The 22,817-nt window shown below is 45.0% G+C and overlaps 2 protein-coding genes across 2 annotated transcripts in view; both read right to left on the bottom strand.

The window, feature by feature from the left end:
• The window catches only part of LOC143933347 (serine protease hepsin-like), a 50,187-nt gene extending 38,461 nt beyond the window's left edge, over positions 1–11,726 (bottom strand). The window contains 1 exon segment of the mRNA XM_077456212.1: positions 11,578–11,726. The gene's annotated coding sequence lies outside the window, so the exon portion shown is untranslated.
• Positions 11,727–16,825: 5,099 nt separating this feature from the next.
• LOC143933461 (polymeric immunoglobulin receptor-like) overlaps positions 16,826–22,817 on the bottom strand; it is a 68,268-nt gene continuing 62,276 nt past the window's right edge. Inside the window, exon 11 of the mRNA XM_077456364.1 lies at positions 16,826–19,334. Within this exon, the coding sequence (XP_077312490.1) occupies positions 19,257–19,334 (78 nt within the window). The 3' untranslated portion in view covers positions 16,826–19,256. The remainder of the gene's footprint in view (positions 19,335–22,817) is intronic.

Below are 22,817 nucleotides of genomic sequence, written 5' to 3'. Positions count from 1 at the left end.
GTTCCTATCGCTGTAGTCTCAGCTACAGTAGGAGGTAGGGGTGTTGAGCACTGACAGGCTGACCCCCCCCCACCCCTACAACCTCTGCAGCAATGCTGGCAGCACTCATACGTCTATTCCCCAAAGACAACCTCTGGATATGATGCTGAGCACGTGACCTCAACTTCTTTGGTGGACCATGGCGAGGCCTGTTCTGAGTGGAAACTGTCCTGTTATACCGCTGTATGGTCTTGGCCACCGTGCTGCAGCTCAGTTTCAGGGTCTCGGCAATCTTCTTATAGCCTAGGCCATCTTTATGTAGAGCAACAATTCTTTTTTTCAGATCCTCAGAGAGTTCTTTGCCATGAGGTGCCATGTTGTGCTTCCAGTGACCAGTATGAGAGAGTGAGAGCGATAACACCAAATTTAACACACCTGCTCCCCATTCACACCTGAGACCTTGTAACACTAACGAGTCACATGACACCGGGGGGGAGGGGAAATGGCTAATTAGGCCCAATTTGGACATTTTCACTTAGGGGTGTACTGACTTTTGTTGCCAGCGGTTTAGACATTAATGGCTGTGTGTTGAGTTATTTTGAGGGGACAGGAAATTTACACTGTTATACAAGCTGTACACTCACTACTTTACATTGTAGACAAGTGTCATTTCTTCAGTGTTGTCACAAGAAAAGAGAGGAGAAAAGATTTACAAAAATGTGAGGGGGTGTACTTACTTTTGTGAGATACTGTATATCTCATTCCCCTTCTCTCTTACACAGGTGGGTGTGCCAGGTGTGCATGCCTGGGCACACCTAATCACTCTGTGCTGTTCTTATTCCCTCTATTGCCCAGGCTCCCCCCCCCCCCCATGATGCACCCCCCATTGCAGTGCTGCTGGTCCCCTCTTCCCCTCATTTATTCATTTCCAATAGTGCGGGGGATGTTTCAGGGGTGTACTCACTTTTGTGAGATACTGTATGTGCATAGGAAGGGTGGATGAGTCTTAACGCCCAGCCGCCACACGTATGCGTCTATGGAGAGCCACGGATCTGGGTTGAGAGCGCGCTCACTACACACAAACTGCCCCAACTGTGGGCGCTCACTGTGGGACGGATCTCACAATCATGTGACAGCCAATCACCTGATCAGGAAGCCGCCTACTTAAAGGGCCAGCAGCAGAAAAGGGGTCTATGTAATAATTCTGGTTACTAAATGTGCGTTTCTGTTACACACCGTGACAGAAGTAACGCAAAAATCCCAGCAGCGATGGTGGGACCACTTCATAATCAGGTGTGTTTCGGAGGTTTGCTCCTCTGCCAGGTTTTTGTTGAGTCTAAAATTGAAGCTCCACATTGTAATATTCAAGTTCAGATATAAATTTATTTCAAAGGCAAATTGCTTGCAAAAACTAACACGTTTCGGGTCTTAAACCCCTCCCCCCTGCATCAGGGCAGGAATGTAACATGAACGATAAAAAAAATTACGATATGTAGCCATTGTACGCATCAATGTTTGGTGCCTCAATTGTTTTTACATCAATATACGTACAGTAGATATTTAGCATTACTTTTTAGCTTAAAAATGTTTTTTTTTTTTTACTTTTTAGCTTAAATTTTATTTTATTTTTTTTAAACAAAAAACGAAAAATAAATAAATTGAAGTGCAATCTCCGCAACCCACTCCAAAACAACACTATACCTCCAATATGTGATACGTTATTACTATTCTGAATCATTTTAGTTGCTGCTCAAAGCCCTTGTACGCACGGTCGGAGATTCCGTCGGAATGTGTCCGATTGGACCGTTTTGTCGGATAATCCGACTGTGTGTGGTATGCATCGGACTGTTTCCGTCGGAATATCCGACGAACCAAGTTTTCCAACTTGTTGGTAAAATTTTCAGACAAAATGCTCCGATCGGACATACTCCGATCAGAGGCGGCTCTAGACTTTTTGAGGCCTAAGGCAAAACCTATACATGAGGCCCCACCCCTGCCCATAATGGGAAAAATAATTCAAGCGATAAAAAAATGAACTGTACAAATTACATATATTAAGAGCTTTAAAGTGCTGGTGTCAGTGCTCTTGGTGCTGGTGTCAGTGCTCTCTATCTCAGTGCTGGTGTCTGTGCTCTCTATCTCACAGGCAATGTTAAACCGTTGCCGGTCTGAGCTTAATGCCGCAGCGGCATTGTTGTCAGCAGAGGCGGCTCTTCAATTAGGCTGTCAGAAGGCCCCTGTGAGTGCGAGGCCTTAGGCGACCGCCTTATTTGCCTAATTAGAGAGCCGCCTCTGACTCCGATCATGTGTAGAGAATTCCGATCGGACAAAGTGCCACGCATGCTCAGATCAAATTCCTACACCAAAGCGATTGGCTACTAGCCTGAATGTAGTCCCGTCGTAACGAAATAACGTCATCACGTCAGATTTTCCGACAACTTCGTCCGACCGTGTGTATGCAACAGTTTCGGACAAAATCCGTTGGACAAAATGCAACGGATTTGGTTGTCGGAATGTCCGACCCGTGTGTACAAGGGCTAAAGCCGCGTGCACACGACCAGACTTATGTCCGACAGACTTTCGACGGAGTTCTGACGGAGTTCTGGCAGAATTCTGACGGACTTTCCGACTGAGCGGACTTGGCCACACACAATCACACCAAACTCCGACGGATTCGAACGTGATGACGTACGACTGGATTCGAATAAGGAAGTTCATAGCCAGTAGCCAATAGCTGCCCTAGCGTCGGTTTTAGTCCGTCGGAATAGCATACACACGAGCAAATTTTTTGGAGGGACCGGGTCCGCGGAGTTCCGTCGGAAAAATTTGAAGCATGTTCCATATTCTAAAGTCCGTCAGACTTTGGCGAATCAAAAGTCCGTTGCAGCCCCACACACGATCGAATAGTCTGACGGAATCGTTCCGTCAGACTTTGGATGTTGAAAAGTCCGCTCGTGTGTACGGGGCATAACACTTCAATTCCACAACACCTCCCTCATATAAACACACGTGCAAAATGAGTGTAGCCCAACCATATATGACAAACAAAATCTGTGCCAGTCCCAACAACTTGTGCGATTCAATCTTCAATAGAAGCGATGACAAACAAGACCGCCACCGGATGTGCCTGCACCCTGTGGGCAGAAAACCCGCTCACCTCCTTGCAAGACCACATCAAAACCTGCTTGTGCCCCTCCCTTCAAAAATCAGAAGGTAGCTCAGTTTTTTTATATTTTTTTTGGTATCTCCATTTTAACTTCATCACTTGTTCCAGCGTCACACTAATTCTTTCTCCTCCGATTCTCAGATATCCCAGAGACCAGTACAGATCACATGAAGCCATCTTGGAAGGAAAGGTGGTGGTGACCCGAAATTGATACAAAGTAAGAGCTCTTGAGATTATATATCCTGGATTAGTGTGACGCTGGAACAAGTGATGAAGTTAAAATGGAGCGAACTTCTGTTTTTTAAAGAGCGTGCCACAAGCGATTCGTGACCTCTCTATGTGGTCTTACAAGGAGGTGACAAGGTTTTTTTTTGGCCACAGTATGTGTTGTTTGTCATCACATCTATTGAAGATTGAATCATCCTAGTTGTTGGGACTGGCACAGATTTTGTTTGTTAGATATGCTTGCGCTACTCTAATTTTGCATGTGTTTGTGTTACTTTTTATTTGTCATGTTACATTCCGGCCCTGATGAAGGGAGTGAAGTTTAGCGCACTGGATTTGGTATACAATTGGCCTTTAAATAAACTTATCTCTGGACTTAAATATTACAGGTTAGAGCTTCAATTTCAGACTCAGGCCGCGTACACACGGGCGGATTGTCTGTCCAACTTAGTCCGCTGAACCGTGTTTCAGCGGACAATCCGCTCGTGTGTGGGCTTCAGCGGACTTTTTCAGCGGACAATCTGACGAACAAAGTTTTACGGAAATTACTGTAAGACAGTCCGTTCAAACTTGGTTTTGTCCATCCAAACTTGGTTTCAGCGGACAGTCCGCTCGTGTGTAGGCAAGTTGGACGGACTAAGTATGGCGCATGCTCAGAAAGGGTTTACATGGCCGAAGGTTGCATTGCAGTGTATAGGACGTCGTTTTTCTAGTCCCGTCGTACGTGCTGTACACGTCATCACGCACGCTTTCAGCGGACTGTCTGCTCATCGTGTGTGGTCAAGTCCGTTCATGCTAATTTTGAACGGACTGTCTGTCGGATTGTCTGCCGAACTTAGTTGGGCAGACAATCCGCCCGTGTGTACGCGGCCTCATTCATCGCAAACCAATGTGATCATGAAAATCCTTTGAGGTGTAGAAACTGAAAAGTTCATAGTCTCACTACCATCATACTATTGGATGATACCGACAATACAAAATCAATACATATTCATCAATATATCAATACTGGGACTCCAGCTCCTTCCTTCTTTTTTTCTTTCTTCCTTTCTCCCTAACTTTCTTTCTTTTTCTCTCCCTTCCTTCCTACCTTCTTCTCTTTCTTGTATTCATTTTTCCTTTCCTTTCTTCCTTGTTTCCTTCCATTCTCCCTTCTTCCCCGCCTTCCTTCCATACTTCTTTTCCTTACTTTCTCACTACCTTCCTAAAATCCTTTTTTCTTTCCTTTTTCTTTCTTTCTTTCGTTCTTTTTTTCTTTCTTTCTTTCTTTCTTTCTTTCTTTCTTTCTTTCTTTCTTTCTTTCTTTATTTCTTTCTTTCTTTCTTTCCTTCCTTTCTCCTTCCCTTCCTTCCTTGTTTCCTTCCCTTTTCCCATCTTCCCTGCCTTCCTTCCTTCCTTCTTTTCATTCCTTTCTCACTTCCTTCCCTTCTATCCTTTCATCTTCCCTTCTAGCTTTCTTTCTTTCTTTCTTTTTTTCTTTCTTTCTTCCTTCCCTTCCTTCCTCCCTTCTTCCCTTTCTTTGTCCCTCCCTTCCTTCCGTTTCTCCCTTCCCTTTCTTTCTTTCTTCCTCCCTTACTTCCTTTCTCCCTCCCTCCCTCCCTCCCTTCCTTCCTTCCATCCTTCCTTCTTTTCGTTCTTTCTCACTACCTTCCTAAAATCCTTTCTTCTTTCCTTTCTTTCTTTCTTTCTTTCTTTCTTTCTTTCTTTCTTTCTTTCTTTCTTTCTTTCTTTCTTTCTTTCTTTCTTTCTTTCTTTCTTTCTTTCTCTTTCTTTCTTTCTCTCTTTTTCTTTCTTTCTTTCTTTCTTTCTTTCTTTCTTTCTTTCTTTCTGCCTCCCTTCCTTCTTGTCTTTCTTCCTCCCTTCTTCTCTTTCTTTCCTTCCTTCCATTCTTCCTTACTCTCTTCTACCCTTCCTTCCTTCCTTTCTTTCTCTCACTTCCTTCCTTCCTCCCTCCCTTCCTTTCTTTTTTCTTTCTTTCTTTCCTTCCTTCTCCCTCTCTTTCTTCCTTGTTTCATTCCCTTTTCCCTGCCTTCCTTCCTTCCTCTCTTCTTCTCTTTCTTTATCCCTCCCTTCCTTCCTTCCTTCCTTCTATTTCCTTCCTTCCTTTCTACTTCCCATCCTTCAACAAGTGTTATGGTTATTGTGTTGACAGCTAAAATGGTAGTAGGTGAGGTCGAAAAAAGACACAAGTCCATCAAGTCCAACCTATCTGTGTGATTATATGTCAGTATTACATTGTATATCCCTGTATGTTGTGGTTGTTCAGGCGCTTATCTAATAGTTTATTGAAACTATTGATGCCCCCCGCTGAGACCACCGCCTGTGGAAGGGAATTCCACATCCTTGCCTCTCTTACAGTAAAGAACCCTCTACATAGTTTAAGGTTAAACCTCTTTTCTTCTAATTTTAATGAGTGGCCACGAGTCTTGTTAAAGTCCCTTCTGCGAAAAAGTTTTATCCCTATTATGGAGTCATCAGTCCGGTATTTATATAATGAAATCACATCCCCTCTCAGGCGTCTCTTCTCCAGAGAGAATAAGTTCAGAGCTCACAACCTTTCCTCATAACTAATATCCTCCAGACCCTTTATTAGCTTTGTTGCCCTTCTTTGTAGTCGCTCCATTTCCAGGACATCCTTCCTGAGGATTGGTGCCCAGAACTGGACAGTATACTCCAGGTGCGGCCGGACCAGAGTCTTGTAGAGATGGAGAATTATCGTTTTATCTCTGGAGTCGATCCCTTTTTAAAGCGGGAGTCCGCCGGGAGTCCACGTTTTTTTTTTTTTTTTAAAAGCCAGCAGCTACAAATACTGCAGCTGCTGACTTTTAAAATAGTGACACTTACCTGTCCAGCGCGCCCGCGATGTCGGCACCTGAAGCCGATCTCTAGATCGTCTCTCGGGTGCTGTCGCCGCCATCTTGGGTATGGGAATCAGGAAATGGAGCCTTTCGGCTTCATTTCCCGGTTCCCTACTGCGCATGCGCGAGTCGCGCTGCGCAATAAGGACGGTCCCCGCTGCCTCTGGGATCTGTGTGTTTCCCAGCAGGCAGCGGGGCACTTGCAGAAAGGGGCGGGCACTTGCGGAAAGGGGTGTAATCTACGCCCCTTTCCGCAGAGAGCTATCCCGGAAGTGGGTGCAGATACCTGTACTGTACAGGTATCTGCACCCCCCCTCCCCCCTGAAAGGTGCCAATTGTGGCGCTGGAGGGGGGGAGGGTTCCGATGAGCGGAAGGTCCACTTTAGGGTGGACCTCCACTTTAATGCCAATATTCTGTTTTCTTTGTTAGCAGCAGCTTGGCATTGCATGCCATTGCTGAGCCTATCATCTACTAGGACCCCCATGTCCTTCTCCATCCTAAATCCCCCCAGAGGTTCTCCCCCCAGTCTATAGATTGCATTCATATTTTTGCCACCCAAATGCATTATTTTACATTTTTCTACATTGAACCTCCTTGGTCATGTAGTTGTCCACCCCATTAATTTGTTCAGATCTTCTTGCAAGGTTTCCACATCCTGCGGAGAAGTTATTGCCCTGCTTAGCTTAGTATCGTCCGCAAATACAGAGATTGAACTGTTTACCCCATCCCCATCCTCCAGGTCGTTTATGAAAAAATTAAATCGGATTGGTCCCAGCACAGAACCCTGGGGGACCCCACTACCCACCCCGACCATTCCGAGTATTCCCCATTTATCACCACCCTCTGAACTCACCCTTGTAGCCAGTTTTCAATCCATGTACTCACCCCTATGGTCCATGCCAACGGACCTTATTTTGTACAGTAAAGGTTTATGGGAAACTGTGTCAATTGCTTTTGCAAAATACAGATACACCACGTCTACGGGCCTTCCTTTATCTAGATACACCACGTCTACGGGCCTCCCTTATCTAGATACACCACATCTACAGAGCTTCCTTTATCTAGATACACCACGTCTACGGGCCTTCCTTTATCTAGATGGCAACTCACCTCCTCATAGAAGGTTAATAGATTGGATTTGCAAGAACGATTCTTTGTGAATCCAGGCTGATTACTGCTAATGATACTGTTCTCATTACTAAAATCTTGTATATAGTTCCTTATCATCCCTTCCAAGAGCTTACATACTATTGATGTTAGGCTAACTGGTCTGTAATTCCCAGGGATGTATTTTGGGTCCTTTGTAAATATTGGTGCTACATTGGCTTTTCTCCAATCAGTTGGCACCATTCCAGTCAGTAGACTGTCAGTAAAAATTAGGTACAATGGTCTGGCAATTACTTGACTGAGTTCCCTAAGTACCCTCGGGTGCAAGCCATCTGGTCTCTGTGATTTATTTATGTTAATTTTCCCGAGTCTAATTTTAATTCTGTCTTCTGTTAACCATGGGGGTGCTTCCTGTAATGCGCTATGAGGATAAACACTGCAGTTTTGGTTACTGAATCCCCCCGATTCCCTCATGAAGACTGAGGAGAAGAATAAATTCAATACCTTCACCATCTCCCCATCCTTTGTAACCAGATGTCCTTCCTCATTTTATATGGAGCCAATATGGTCTGTCCTCCCTTTTTTACTATTTACATATGTAAAAAAATTTCTTGGGATTTCTTTTTGCCCTCCCCCTCGCTATGTGTCTTTCATGTTCTATCTTAGCCGTCCTTATTGCATCCTTACATTTCTTGTTGCATTCTTTAAAAAGTCAGAATGCTGATGATGATCCCTCAACCTTGTATTTTTTGAAAGCCTTCCCCTTTGCTTTAATATGCATTTTTACATTGAAGTTAAGCCATCCAGGACTTTTTGTTCGCTCTTTTAAATATATTACCCAATGGGATTCATTGGCTAATGCCCTTATTTAATATGCTCTTAAAGCAAACCCATCTCTCCTCCGTGTTCTTTTTTCCTGAGATTTGATCCCAATTCATGCCTTCTAGAAAGGTTCGTAGTTTAGGGAAGTTGACTCTTTTGAAATTCAGTGTCTTTGTATTCCCCTGAAGCCAATTGACCTGTGATCGCTTTTACCTAAATTGCTCCGTATTTCTACATCTGTGATCAGGTCTGTATTGTTGGTAATCAGTAGATCCAGTAACGCTTTATTTCTAGTTGGTGCGTCTACCATCTGACCCATAAAATTGTCCTGCAAGACATTTAGGAACTGCCGAGCCTTAGACGACTGCGAAGTTCCCTCCGCCCAGTCTATGGCTGGATAATTAAAATCCCCCATTATGATAACACTTCCCATCCTTGCTGCTAATCCAAATTGCGATAGGGGACCTGTCTCCCCTTCTTCCCTCAGGTTAGGGGGCCTATAGCATACTCCCAGTACTACTTTCCCCTTAGTTTCCTCCCCTTGTAGCTCTACCCATAAGGATTCCACCTCCTCCCTAGCTCCCTTAGTGATGTAATCTCTCACATTCACTTGTACATTATTCTTGATATATAGGCATACCCCTCCCCCTTTTTTTTCCCTCTCTATCCTTGCGATAAAAGATATACCCTTGAATGGCTGCCAGCCAATTATGAGAGCTGTTGAACCAGGTCTCTGAAATTTCCACAAAATCCAAATCCTCCTCATACAACGGTATCTCTAGTTCACCCGTCTTGTCCGCCAGGCTCCAGGCATTGGTGAACATGCCACGTAGTTTAGACCGGTCGCTTATTATCCTCTTATTGGGTGTTCTGAGATTTCAACTAGGACTTGCTACTATACTTACCTTGGGTTTATGTGCTTTGGTCAACCTACCACTAATGCCCCCAATACTACCCCCTCTGGAATATGTTCCACGCTGACTATCTCTACCTCTGGGCCCTCCCCCCCATCGCCTAGTTTAAAAACCCCTCTAACATTTTGGCTATCTTCATTCCCAGCTGATCTGCACCCTCCTCATTTAGGTGCAGTCCCTCCCTTCTATAGTACTGGTTATCGACTGAGAAGTAAGCCCAGTCCTCCAGGAACCCAAACCCCTCCTTACTATACCAGCTCCTCAGCCACTTGTTTACTTCCCTAATCTCCCTCGGCCTTTCTGGTGTGGCTCGATGTACCGGTAGTATTCCTGAGAATACTACCTTGGAGGTACTTTTCCTCAATTTAGCTCCTAAGTCCCTAAAATCGTTCTTTAGGACACTCCATCTGCCTCTGACTTTGTCATTGGTGCCAACGTGCACCATGACAGCCGGGTCTTCCCCAGCCCCTCCCAGCAATCTGTCCACCAGATCTGTGATGTGCCGAAACCGAGCGCCCGATAGACAACATACAGTTCGGCGCTTCAGGTCTTTGTTACAGATTGGCCTCTCTGTCCTTCTAAGAATTGAGTCCCCTACCACCAGAATCTGTCTTTCCTTTCCCGTCGCTTCCCCACCACTCTCACTGGAGGAGTTCTCCCCCCGGCAGCTAGGAGAGTCCCTCAGCTCCAGCAGTGCTGGTCCCTGACTGGTTTTACGAATGTCATTCAGTGGAGCGTACTTATTGGGATGCTCCAGCCTTGGATCGGCCTCCCTGGCACTTCCCCCTCTATCCTTCCTGACTGGCACCCATCTACTCTTTCCTAGTGCCTGCACCTCTTTGTCTCCACCCGCCTCTGTGCTGGCCCCTGATGGGTACGTTCCCGGCTCTCCTTTAGTCAGGGCCGTCTTTAAGGAAGGGCAAAAGGGGCAGCTGCCCTGGGCCCTGTCATTGCTGTGGGGCCCAAAGCAGCTGCCTCATACTTGGCAACTATCCCAGTGTAAATTCCCTTGTCCCTTGAAGTTTTAGTCCTGTGCTGTGTCCTGATATCTCAGTGTGAAGTGATGGTACTAATGCTGCCCAGTTCTGCCTTATTGTTGTGTACAGATGACTCACCTGCAGACCCTGTGTTTACATGTAAATAACCGCCATTCATATGTAAATATTGGCAGCATTACTAAGTAAATAGAGGCAGCTAGCAACATTGATATGTAAATAAAGGTGGCATTCATATGTGTATCATGCTCCCCTGCAGTGAGGAGATGATGTACTGTAACCTCTAGAAACCAATCAGTGAGCAGTATTACTTAACAGTAATCTCTAGCAACCAATTAACAAGCAGAAATCATTTGCTGTAACCTCTAGCAACTAATCAGTGAGTCGTAATGTGTGCTCTACCTTTGGCAACTGTCAGTGAGCGGGAATGATACACTGCAACCTTTAGCAACCAATCTCAATAGCTGCCTGATCTGATTCAGTGAGCTGTAATGTGTTCTGTAACCTCTAGCAACCAGTCATTAAGCAGCAATGATATGCTGTAACCACTGGCAACCAATGGCAATTGCTGCCTGATCTGATACAGTAAACTGATTTTAAGTCTAGCTGCTATTTATTGTATGTCTCAGAGCACGTGGAGAGCAAAATTGCATGGGGGGGGGGCCCCAAGAAATTTTTTGCCCGGGGTCCAATCTATATTAAAGACGGCCCTGCCTTTAGTATGGAGGGACTTCTCAGTGCTGACAGTTGCTTCTCTAGATTCAGAACCTGGGCTTTCAGGGAAACAACGTGCTTACATTTTGCACAGCAGTATTCACCCTCGATCGGATTATCAAGGGACGCATACATGCCGCAAGATGTACAACGAGTCGCTTCTCCACACCCACCGGGCATCGTACCTATTACATTTAATGAGGATGGGGGATTATACCCCATCCAAATTACCTAAAAACTAGCTTCCTAACACTAATACTCAACAAGATAATACACAGGTACTCGCAGACCTGTGATTTCCCTTTACTTCCTGTAAGGTCTCTAGAACAGGAAATGGGTGGGAATCTATACACTAGGACACTGGCAGTAAGAGGAAACCTGGCATGGGTCCTAACTCCTACTACATCAAAACAATAAAAAAAAAAATGATTTTAGATACACTTTAACGAGACTTGATGAGTCATTATTGAACAGCCTAGAAAACAATCATATAGCTATCTAGGGAATTGGTCAATAATAGAGCTGGTCGAAAAACAGGAAGTCCCAAGGACTCAGGAATTGTCTCTGAGAAATTGGTTACATTTGGTGACATTGTATATAATAACCTCCCCTTGTTAAGAGGTCCTGGTCATGTGACCTGACCACTTTCTAGAGCCCCTTCTCTGTGATGTCCAAGACAAGTGGTCAGCCATGTTTTGACGCGATCAATCCCCAGACCAACGCAGACTACAAAACGCACAATTTTATCCAAAACAGATTCTGGTTCCTCCATATAAAGGAGGGACGGGTCACTTACCCGGAGGGGGGGAGTCTGCAGTCAGCCCAGACAGGAGAAAGGTGGGGGACAGTCGGACATCAGGGCGCTGGATGCGTCGTGTCTGCGATGGTGGTGGGAAGTGAGAATTGACCCTTCGACTGGATTCCCTGTCACTCATTAACCAGACAGGCTGCTGATTTATAACTAACAGACCAACATCACATCTACCCTTCTCCAGATCCTAGAATGTTCTGCTCAGAGGAAATCTAGATAGAAGGAAGGAAAGGAAGGAGGAAAGGAAGGAAGGAAGGAAGGAAGGAAGGAAGGAAGGAAGGAAAGAAAGAAAGAAAGAAAGAAAGAAAGAAAGAAGAAAAGAGATAGATAGATAGATAGATAGATAGATAGATAGATAGATAGATAGATAGATAGATAGATAGATAGATAGATAAAGAAAGCAAAAGAGAAAGGAAGGAAGGAAAGAAAGAAAAAGAAATAGATAGATAAAGCAAAGAAGGAAGAAAGAAAGAAAGAAAGATAGATAGATAGATAGATAGATATAGCGAAAGGAAGGCACAGTGGTGTAGTGGTTAGCACTCTCACCTAGCAGTAAGAAGGTCACTGGTTCGAATCCCAACCATGACACTACCTGCCTGGAGTTTGCATGTTCTCCCTGTGCCTGCGTGGGTTTCCTCCGGGTACTCCGGTTTCCTCCCACAATCCAAAGACATGCAGGTAGGTTAATTGACTTCTGTCCAAAATTGGCCCTAGTATATGATCGTGGGCTCCTTGAGGATAGGGATCGATGTGGGTGTAGCAATGTACAGGGAAAGGGACCATTGTAGACACTCACTCAGGTTGAACTGGATGGACTGGTGTCTTTATTCAACCTAACTAACTATGAAAGAAAGAAAGAAAAAGAAAGAAAGAGACCCATTTCCAGTTCTAGAGACCCAGCAGGCAGTAAAAGGAAATCACACCAAAGTGAAGGGAAATACCGTGTTCATTGTCACCAGAACACGTGTCCCCATTGAAAGATTTCCCTCCACCTCCTGTTCTAGTCACAGTAACCATAACACTTATATTTCCAATCTCATGGAAGGAAGGGCAGAAGGGAAGAAGGAATAAGGAAGGAAGGAAGGAAGGAAAGCAGGGAGGAAGGAAGGAAGGAAAGCAAGGGAATAAGGAAGGAGGTAAGGAAAGCAGGGAAGAAGGAAGGGGGCAAGGAAAGCAGGGAAGAAGGAAGGAAGGAAAGCAGAGAAGAAGGAAGGAGGAAAGGAAAGCAGGGAAGGAAGGAAAGCAGGGAAGAAGGAAGGAGGGAAGGAAAGCAGGGAAGAAGGAAGGAAGGAAAGCAGGGAAGAAGGAAGGAAGGAAGGAAAGCAGGGAAGGAGGGAAAGTAGGGGAGAAGGAAGAATGGAAGGAAAGCAGGGAAGGAAGGAAAGCAGGGAAGGAGGGAAGGAGGGAAGGAAAGCAGGGAAGGATGGGAAGGGAGGGAGGAAAGAAAGAAAAAAACGAGGCATAATAGATAAATAGGTAGATTGATCATTCTCCTTCTCGGCAGCTTCTATCAGGAGCTTCTCGCACAGGTATATAGCTTTCTGACATACTAATTGATAAGAACAACAGATATGGAGGACCCCCCCCCCCAGCATACTGGGAAACTGATCAATGGAAAAATAAGGTGCCACCCACTATAAGGGCAGGGTGTATATACAAGAAACTAGACCATAAAAATTGAAATATGCATTTTAGTGCATTTTGCAGATTTGCACTACAGCCCATTTATCATGGTTTCTTATGGAACACATTCTGTCGGGCAAATCTGCAAAATGTAAAAAGCACAAAAAATGCCCTATGTGTGAATCGAGCCTAAGGCCGCGTACACACGGGCGGATTGTCTGCCCAACTAAGTCCGTCCGACAATCCGACAGACAGTCCGTCCTACTTTCGAATGAACGGATTTGACCACACACGATGAGCAGACAGTCCGCCGAAAGCTTGCGCGATGACGTGAACGGCACGTACGACGGGACTAGAAATACGACGTCCAATACACTGCAATACAACCTTCGGCCGTGTAAATCCTTTCTGAGCATGCGCCATACTTAGTCCATCCAACTAGCCTACACACGAGCGGACTGTCCGCTGAAACCAAGTTTGGACGGACAATATTACGGAAATTCCGAAAGACTTAGTCCGCCAGACTGTCCGCTGAAAAAGTCCGCTGAAAAAGTCCGCTGAAGCCCACACACGAGCGGATTGTCCTAAGGCCGCGTACACACGGGCGGACTGTCTGACGGACTTGGTCCGCTGAAACGTGTTTCAGCAGACAGTCCGCTCGTGTGTGGGCTTCAGCAGACTTTTTCAGCAGACAGTCTGGCGGACTAAGTCTTTCGGAATTTCCGTAATACAGTCTGTCCAAACTTGGTTTCAGCGGACAGTCCGCTCGTGAGTAGGCTAGTTCAACGGACTAAGTATGGCGCATGCTCAGAAAGGATTTACACGGCGAAAGGTTGCATTGCAGTGTATTGGACGTCGTATTTCTAGTCCCGTCGTACGTGCCGTACACGTCATCGCGCAAGCTTTCGGCAGACTGTCTTCTCATCGTGTGTGGTCAAGTCCGTTCATTCGAAAGTAGGACGGACTGTCTGTCGGATTGTCGGACGGACTTAGTTGGGCGGACAATCCTCTCGTGTGTACGCGGCCTTAGAATATGGATCCCCAACACTGACTCCCCTAGAGGAGCCCGGAGCACCCCTCCCGGAAAGCTAGGACAGTGCGACCTCAGCCCCCCTTTTTATTCAATAAATATACATTTTTGAGGAGATAGCTTTTGGGTGTTTGCATAGATTTTTTTTATTTTTTGCAATTCTTATGGACTTTCAGTCATTCCCTCCACCAGCAGATGGCAATCATTTGACTCTTCTGGTATTTAATGTTATGTTCCTTCCTCACACCAGATGGCGCTAACATGTAAAGCAATCCTGTCCTGGGAAAATATCAGGCCTGCTGAACTCTCTTTTGGGAAAATTCTAGTTCTGCTGCCTGTTATGTTGATACAGCGTATCTAATCCCAGTGTTCTGGTGCCACCGCCGGAGCCCAGCTAGCCATGGCAGCACCAGTGATGGGTCAGATCTTCCTTCTGGGCCATAGACACTGACCAAACTGTCCCCCACTTTATCCAATTCTTTTTGTAGAAAAAATAAATATATCTTTTTTTATTTTTATTTTTTTATTATTATATTGGGAAATGGAGGGACTGACTCTGTATGGAGGATCTTTCTTGGAATAGAGAGTCTGTCTTGGTATGGAGGGCCTATTCATTTTTTTTTTCTATTCTATTCCTTTATTTTCTATTCCATTATTTTATATTCTATTCTGTTTTATTCTATTCTATTTCTTTATGTTCTATTGTATCCTATTCTGTTTTCCTTATGTTCTATTGTATTCTATTCTGTTTTCTTATGTTCTATTATTTTCTATTCTATAAAACAGCCTAAGTAGGAATCATTGTCGTATTTCATTTTTATACCTGACTGTATTTGTTTCAATATGTTTCCATTTCTAATTCAAATTTATTTTTGAATTTGAATAATTTGTTTTGTCATAATTTATTTCTGATTCATTGAAATTCGTTACTATTTGCATTCGGGAATTCGGATACATTCCAATCTTCGAATAAGGAAAATTTTGTCTGAATTCGATTCGTAATGAAACGGATCTCACATGTCCATTGAGGGTCTGTCTCTGGATGGGGGGGGGGGAGTCTGTCTCAACATGGAAGGTCTGCTTCTTTATGCAGAATATTAGGCTGGGGATGGGGGAACTGGCTCTGTATGGAAGATCTGTCTCATTATGGAGGGTCTTTCTCTGGATGGAGGATTATGCTCAGGATGGAGACACTGGCTCTGTCTTAAATGTCTATCTCAGGTTTGAGGTTCTGCTTCACTGTATGGAAGGTCTTCGTTTGGGATGGTGGTTCTACTTTGGGATGGAGGGTCTGCCTCTCTATGGAGGTTTATAATAGGGATGAAAGGACCGACTATAGTGAGTATGGAGGGACTTCTTTTCAATGGGGAGTCTGCTTCTGGATAGAGTGTCTTTGTCGGGATGGTGGTTCAACTTCAGGATGGAGATCCTGGCTCTGTATGGAGGGTCTGCATCTTTATGGAGGATTATAATAGGGATGAAGGGACTGACTACGGTGATTATGTTGTTGTATTGAAGGCCTGTCTGTGGATGGGGGGTCTGTCTCAGTATGGAGGGACTTCTTTTTAATGGGGAGTTTTCTTCTGGTTAGAAGGTCTTCATTGGGATGGTGGTTCAACTTCCGGATGGAGATCCTGTCTCTGTATGGAGGGTCTGCCTCTCTATGGAGGATTATAATAGGGATGAAGGGACTGACTACGGTGATTATGTCGTTGTATTGAAGGCCTGTCTGTGGATGGGGGGTCTGTCTCAGTATGGAGGGACTTCTTTTTAATGGGGAGTTTGCTTCTGGTTAGAAGGTCTTCATTGGGATGGTGATTCAACTTCAGGATGGAGATCCTGTCTCTGTATGGAGGGTCTGCCTCCCTATGGAGGATTATAATAGGGTGAAGGGACTGACTATGGTGAGTCTCTCTTTGTATTGAAGGCCTGTCTGTGGATGGGGGGTCTGTCTCAGTATGGAGGACCTTCTTTTTAATGGGGAGTCTGCTTCTGCAAAAAGCGTCTTCGTCAGGGAGTGTGGTTCAATTTCAGGATCGAGACCCTGTCTCTGTACGGAGGGTCTGCTTCTCTATGAAGGATTATATTAGGGATGAAGGGACTGACTATGGTGATTCTGTTGTTTTATCGGAGGCTTGTCTGTGGATGGGGGGGGGGGGGCTGTCTCGGTATGGAGGGTCTGCCTTTTTATGGGGAATCTGCTTCTGGGTGGAGGGTCTCCTCTGAGATGGAGCTCCTGTTTCGGAGCTTCCTCGGTATGGAAGATCTGCCTCTCTATAAAAGATTATACTTAGAATCGAGGGACTGGCTTTGTATGAAGGGTCTATCTTGGGATTGAGGTTCTGCCTCTGTATGTAGGATCTGTGTGTCGAGTACTATGCTCGGGGTGGAGGGGTCAGCTTTGGGATGGTTCCTAGGCCCCGTCCACTGGTTTGCAATTTATAGATATAATGGGGTCTACACGTTCAAGCAGAAATGCTCAGGTACAGGTACTCCGTTTTCCCCTAAAAACACACGTGTGTATTTTATTGAACCCAACACTTTCCGTTTGACCAAAGTAATAACAAAGGCTCTATCTGATAACTGCAAGAATATTTTGTTTGCAATTTTATTTGCAAGGAAGCACAGCAGTAGTTTTGCAGCAAGACATAAACAATACAGCCAATTAATAAGATGTGAATCAAAAGAAAATGGCAACACAAAGCAAATTTTAAAAGGTAGAATTATGTTTATTTAAAAAATGATAATTGATAAGGCAGGCATTGGCTGCTTTAGAACATGAAACCTTTGTATAGAGGTTCTTTGTCTGTATAGGGGAGTCTATCTTTGTATTGAGCGTCAGCCTGTCTAATGGGGGGGTCTCTCTTGGTATGGAGGCTCTGTCCAGGTATACAGGGTCTGTCTCTGCATTGAAGGGTCAGTCCCTGAGTGGAATGTCTATCATGGTATGAAAAGTCTGCCCATTTATAGTAAGTCTGTTTCTGGATGGAGGATCTTCATTGGAATGGTGGTTCTGCTTCAGTCTAAAAGTCCTGTGTCTGTATGGAAGGTCTGTTGGAAGGGGTTGGGTCTTGGTATCAAGGATCTGCTTCTTTATGGAGGATTATGCTGGGAATGGAGGGATTGCCTTTGTGTGAAGGATCTGTCTCAGTGTAGAAAGTTGGTCTATGGATGGGGATCTATCTTGGTATGGAGGGTCTGCCCCTTTGTGAAGAACTTTGGATGGAGGGTCTTCTTTGGGGTGGTAATGATTCTGCTTCAGTATGGATTTCCAGTATGGAGTGTTTCTATATGTATGGGGGGTGACAATCTCAGCATGAAGGGTCTGTCTCAGTATTGAGGGTCTGTCTCTTGATGGTTGTGTCTGTCTCAGTATGGAGAGTCCACATCTTTATGAAGGATTATGCCGGGGATAAAAGGATCGGCTCTGTATGGAGGTTCTGTCTTGGTAAATAGGGCCTGTCTTTGGATGGAGAGGTCTGTCTCAGCATGGAGAGCTTGGGGAGTCTCTCTCTTGGTAGAGGGTCTCCGTTGGGATGGTGGTTTTTGCTTCAGGGTGGAGGTCGTGTCTCTGTATGGAAGGTCCGTTTCTGGATGAGGGGTCGTGTCTTGGTATTAAGGGTCTGCTTCTTTATGGAGGATTATGTTGGGAATGGAGGGTCTGTCCCAGTATTAAGTGTCTGTCTCTGGATGGGGGTGTCTGTCTCAGTATGGGGGGGGGGCAACTTATTTATAAATGACTATGCAAGGATTGCCTCTGTATGGAGGTTCTGTCTTGGTTAATAGGGCCTGTCTCTGGACGGGGAGGTCTGTTTCAGTATGGAGAGTTTGAATTGTAATGGGAAGTCTGCTCCTGGATAGAGGCTCTTTGTTAGGATGGTGGTTCTGTTTTGGGATGGAGGTCCTGTCTCTGTATAGAGGGACTGCCTCTATGGGGGATTATATAAGGGATGAGGGAACTGACCCTGTATGAAGGGTCTGTCTATGGATGGGGTGGTCTGTCTCAGTATGAAGGGTCTGCCTTTTTATGGGGAGTCTTCTTCTGAATGGAGGGTCTTCATTGAGATGGAGCTTCTGCTTCAGGATTGAAGTCCTACCTCTGTATGGAGGGTCTGCCCCTCTGTGGGAGATTATGCTCAGGATGGGGGGACTGGCTCTGTACGAAGGATCTGTCTTGCTATATAGGGGCTGCCCCTGGATGGGGATGTCTGAATCATTATGGAGGGTCTGCCTTTTTATGGGGAGTCTTCTTCTGGAAAGAGGGTCTTCATTGGGATGGTGTTTCTGCTTTCAGGTGGAGGTCCTGTCTTTGCACGGAGGATCTGGCCCTCTATGGGGAATTATGCTCAGAATGGAGAGACTGGCTCTGTATGAAAGTTTTATCTCAGGATTGAGGTTCTTCCTCTCTGGGTAAGAAGCTCAGCTCTAGGATGGTTCCTAGACAATAACTAGCCTAAAGAAAACCCCATCTACTAGCTTGAAGCTTGCAGATATCAAATGATCTAGGTATGGCTCAGGTATAGCAGCTTGCAATGCTTGGGTAAGGGCTTCACACATTGGATTTTAATGGTAACCCATGTTTGCACTTACAGTACAAAATAATAACACAAAATACTAAAAATACATGTTCCTTCACCCTAATCCTTATATCATTATTATTTTATATTTGTATATTTTATTTTTGTAAAATCATATGTGATTTAGAGTTGCATATCAATTACAGGTACTGTATTGAATCATAAGCAGCTGTGGTATTTTCACATAATTTTCTTTTAACAGGCTAAAATACTTCTATTGGTAAGATCTCTGCAGCGAGTTCCCGCCTCACGCACACTTGTTGTGCCCATTATTTTGTGAATTTCCGCATTCACACGCAGGTTGCAGCACATTGAAGGTTATCACATCAGAGTATAGAATTGATTCCTTTTAGCTATTACATTTCATTGGAGTGTGCACAGATCTCTAGCAAGCAGGAATGGCCTAAAAGCACATGGGATGGGCAGAGCGCCCATTATTCAACCACTTGCTCAGTAGGGTTGCCAACATTATTGATCAGGAAGGAGGAATAATCCAGGTTCTCTCGGGATCCCTGTAATGATACACGTGAAAGTCGTTAAGCTGAGGAATTCACCACCATTGTTCTATAGGGGTTGAGTTAATTTTATATATGTTCTCTTGTCTTGTTTTATACTTTACTGGGATAACTGTAAGGCCGCGTACACACGGGCGGACTGTCTGCCCAACTAAGTCCGTCAGACAATCCGACAGACAGTCCGTCCTACTTTCGAATGAACGGACTTGACCACACACGATGAACAGACAGTCCGCTGAAAGCTTGCGCGATGACGTGTACAGCACGTACGACGGGACTAGAAATACGACGTCCAATACACTGCAATGCAACCTTCCGCCGTGTAAATCCTTTCTGAGCATGCGCCATACTTAGTCCGTCGAACTAGCCTACACACGAGCGGACTGTCCGCTGAAACCAAGTTTGGACGGACAATATTACGGAAATTCCGAAAGACTTAGTCCGCCAGACTGTCCGCCGAAAAAGTCCGCTGAAGCCCACACACGAGCGGATTGTCCGCTGAAACACGTTTCAGCGGACCAAGTCCGTCAGACAGTCCGCCCGTGTGTACGCGGCCTAAGACTTAAACGACATAGGAAAAATCAAGATGGATTGTGAGTAAAGCCGCGTACACACGGGCGGACTGTCTGTCCAATTTAGTCCGCTGAAACACATTCGCTCGTGTGTGGGCTTCAGCTGACTTTTTCAGCGGACAGTCTGGCGGACTAAGTCTTTCGGAATTTCCGTAATACAGTCCGTCCAACTTTGGTTTCAGCGGACAGTCCGCTCGTGAGTAGGCAAGTTGGACGGACTAAGTATGGGGCATGCTCAGAAAGGATTTACACGGCCGAAGGTTGCATTGCAGTGTATTGGACGTCGTATTTCTAGGCCCGTCGTACGTGCTGTACACGTCATCGCGCAAGCTTTCAGCGGACTGTCTGTTCATCGTGTGTGGTCAAGTCCATTCATTCAAAAGTAGGACGGACTGTCCGTCGGATTGTCTGACGGACTTAGTTGGCCAGACAGTCCGCCCGTGTGTACGCGGCTTAAGAGTTGGAAGGAACCCTGCTCTTCTGAAATATTTTGTTTAGAGCAGATTATTATACTGAAGGTGATATTACAAGCCATTAATCAAGCCAACGGATAAGATTTTGCAGGCATTGGATGAGCATTTGTACAAGACATAGGGTGAGCCATTGGACAAGCCATTGCAGACACTGGACGAGCCATTGGACAGTTCATTGCAGCCATTGGACAAGCCATTGTAGCCATTAGATGAGCCACTGAACATGCCATTGGTCATCACTTAAGCAAATCTTTTTATAAACCACTGTGCTTATTGAATGAGCCGTTGGACAAGCCAATGCAACCATTGGTCATCCCATGGAGAAATCTTTGGTTGGGCAATTGTGAATATTGAATAAGCCATTTGAGAAGCCATTGCAGCCATTGGTCATCCCATGGGAAAATCTTTGAATAATCCATTGCAGCTGTTCGATGAATCATTCAATAAGGCTATTGCAGCCATTGGATATACCATTGGACATACCATTGGTCATTCAATGGGCAAATCTTTGAATAGGCCATTACAGACATTGGATGAACCATTGGATAAGCCATTTTGGAAATTGTTCATCCCATTGGCAAATCTTTGGATAAGCCATTACAGACATCAGATGAACCATTGGACAAGTCATTGTGTCCCTTGGTCATCCCATGGGCAAATCTTTGAATAAGCCATTGCAGCCATTCGATTAATCATTCGATAATGCTATTGCAGCCATTGGATACACCATTGGACATTCCATTGGTCATTCCATGAGCAAATCTTTGTATAGGCCATTACAGACATTGGATGAACCATTGGACAAGCCATTTCAGACATTGGTCATCCCATGGGCAAATCTTTGGATAAGCCATTACAGACATTGGATGAACCATTGGACAAGTGTTGGTGTCCATTGGTCATCACATGGGCAAAATCTTTGGATAAGCCATTGCAGCCATTGGACAGGTCATTGCAGAAGCCATTGAAACCACTGGACAAGCCATTAGGAAAGCCACTGTGGCATTTGGATCAAGAATTGCAGCAACAGGAGGAGCTCATCACGGCTTTGGTTCTTCAAAGTAAAACAGATCCTCACCAATGAGGTAAATCATTATTTCCGCTAGGGAGTAGTTAAACTGTCATTTATAATTTCTCATAAATTTTGTCAAAAAAGGAGATTTTGGGAAAACGTTGCCACTCCAGCAAAATGCATTGGGGCCAAAATTGCAAAATAAGGGTGTTTTTTAATGAGACCATCCCGAATCCAGTGCACTCTATTGAACTGGCAAAACTTTGCTAAAACCTCCAGATTTTTCCGGACAGTTTGTGAAATGAAAACTTTTTTTATCTGAAATTTGTATGTCCTTAATTTTCAATGCTCCCAGCCTGGAGCCTTTCCAAAGACAAAGCGCTACTACATCAATAGATACCAGTGTTTAATCCCGGCACCATAATTTACTGCCTTACCTTTAGACCAGGGGTAGGCAACCTCGACGGCCCACCAGCTGTGTTCAAACTACAAATCCCATTATGCCTCTGCCTCAAGGAGTCATGCCTGTGATTGTCAGGGTCTTGCAATGGCTCATGGGACTTGTAGTTACAAAACAGCTGGAGGGCCGAGGTTGCCCACCACTGCTTTAGACCATCTCAGAACTGTCAATTATTCTGTATAATGCAGATCATGTAGTGACCCTGTCTAATGACAGCAGCATACATCTTTGGATTTTTTATTTTTTTTTAGGGGGGGGGGGGGGGGGTTATAATTTCTTGACAATATAAAATCCATTATAGCTGTAACAATGTAACTCTGTGAACATAAGAACACAGAGCGAGTATATTGAAGTTCTGCTGTCAGCAGGTTTGCAACTTCCTCCTGTTACTACTCTGAGTGTCTAGACAGGATGTGAGTTGCTCAAACACAGCGACCACGCGGCAAATCACGACCCAAGGCCACGGCGTCCTGCAAACTGCACATGGCCTGAGACAAGTGGGGATAAATATGTATTTCCTGCTAGAAGTAATGGGATGAGACATGTGAATGCTTTCTGTTTTAAGAAGGCTTGGCTGTGCTACACACTGGCAGGAGGACCTTTTTTAGTTCCCTTTAGTCCGGTTTCACCATAACCTATATGGTTATACTCAGGGCCGGGACAAGGGGTGGGCAAGAGTGGAAGCCGCCCTGGGCATAGCAGAGCAAGGGGGCAATGAATGGACACAGGGCAGTAAATACATTCCACGACCTTCATTGAGAGTTGGAGAGGGGGTGCAGTTAGGAATCCTTGCCCCGGGCACTAGACAAACCTGTCTCGGTACTAGTTATACCATCTCATTGGGTTCCAAACCCTACGCCATGGTTTCCGTGCCCTCTACTGACGATGTTGCCTGAACTCTATAAAGGGAGAAGCAGCCCCTTTGTTGGTGCAGCCCATATGTACAGGTCTACCTAATCCCAC

This window comes from Lithobates pipiens, unplaced genomic scaffold, assembly GCF_037356315.1.
Source record: "Lithobates pipiens isolate NorthernLeopardFrog02 unplaced genomic scaffold, aLitPip1_a1.2 Scaffold_27, whole genome shotgun sequence".
In the NCBI taxonomy this organism is placed as follows: domain Eukaryota; kingdom Metazoa; phylum Chordata; class Amphibia; order Anura; family Ranidae; genus Lithobates; species Lithobates pipiens.
The sequence above is the reverse complement of the archived record's forward strand: the minus strand, read 5'-3'. Positions and strand labels throughout refer to the sequence as shown.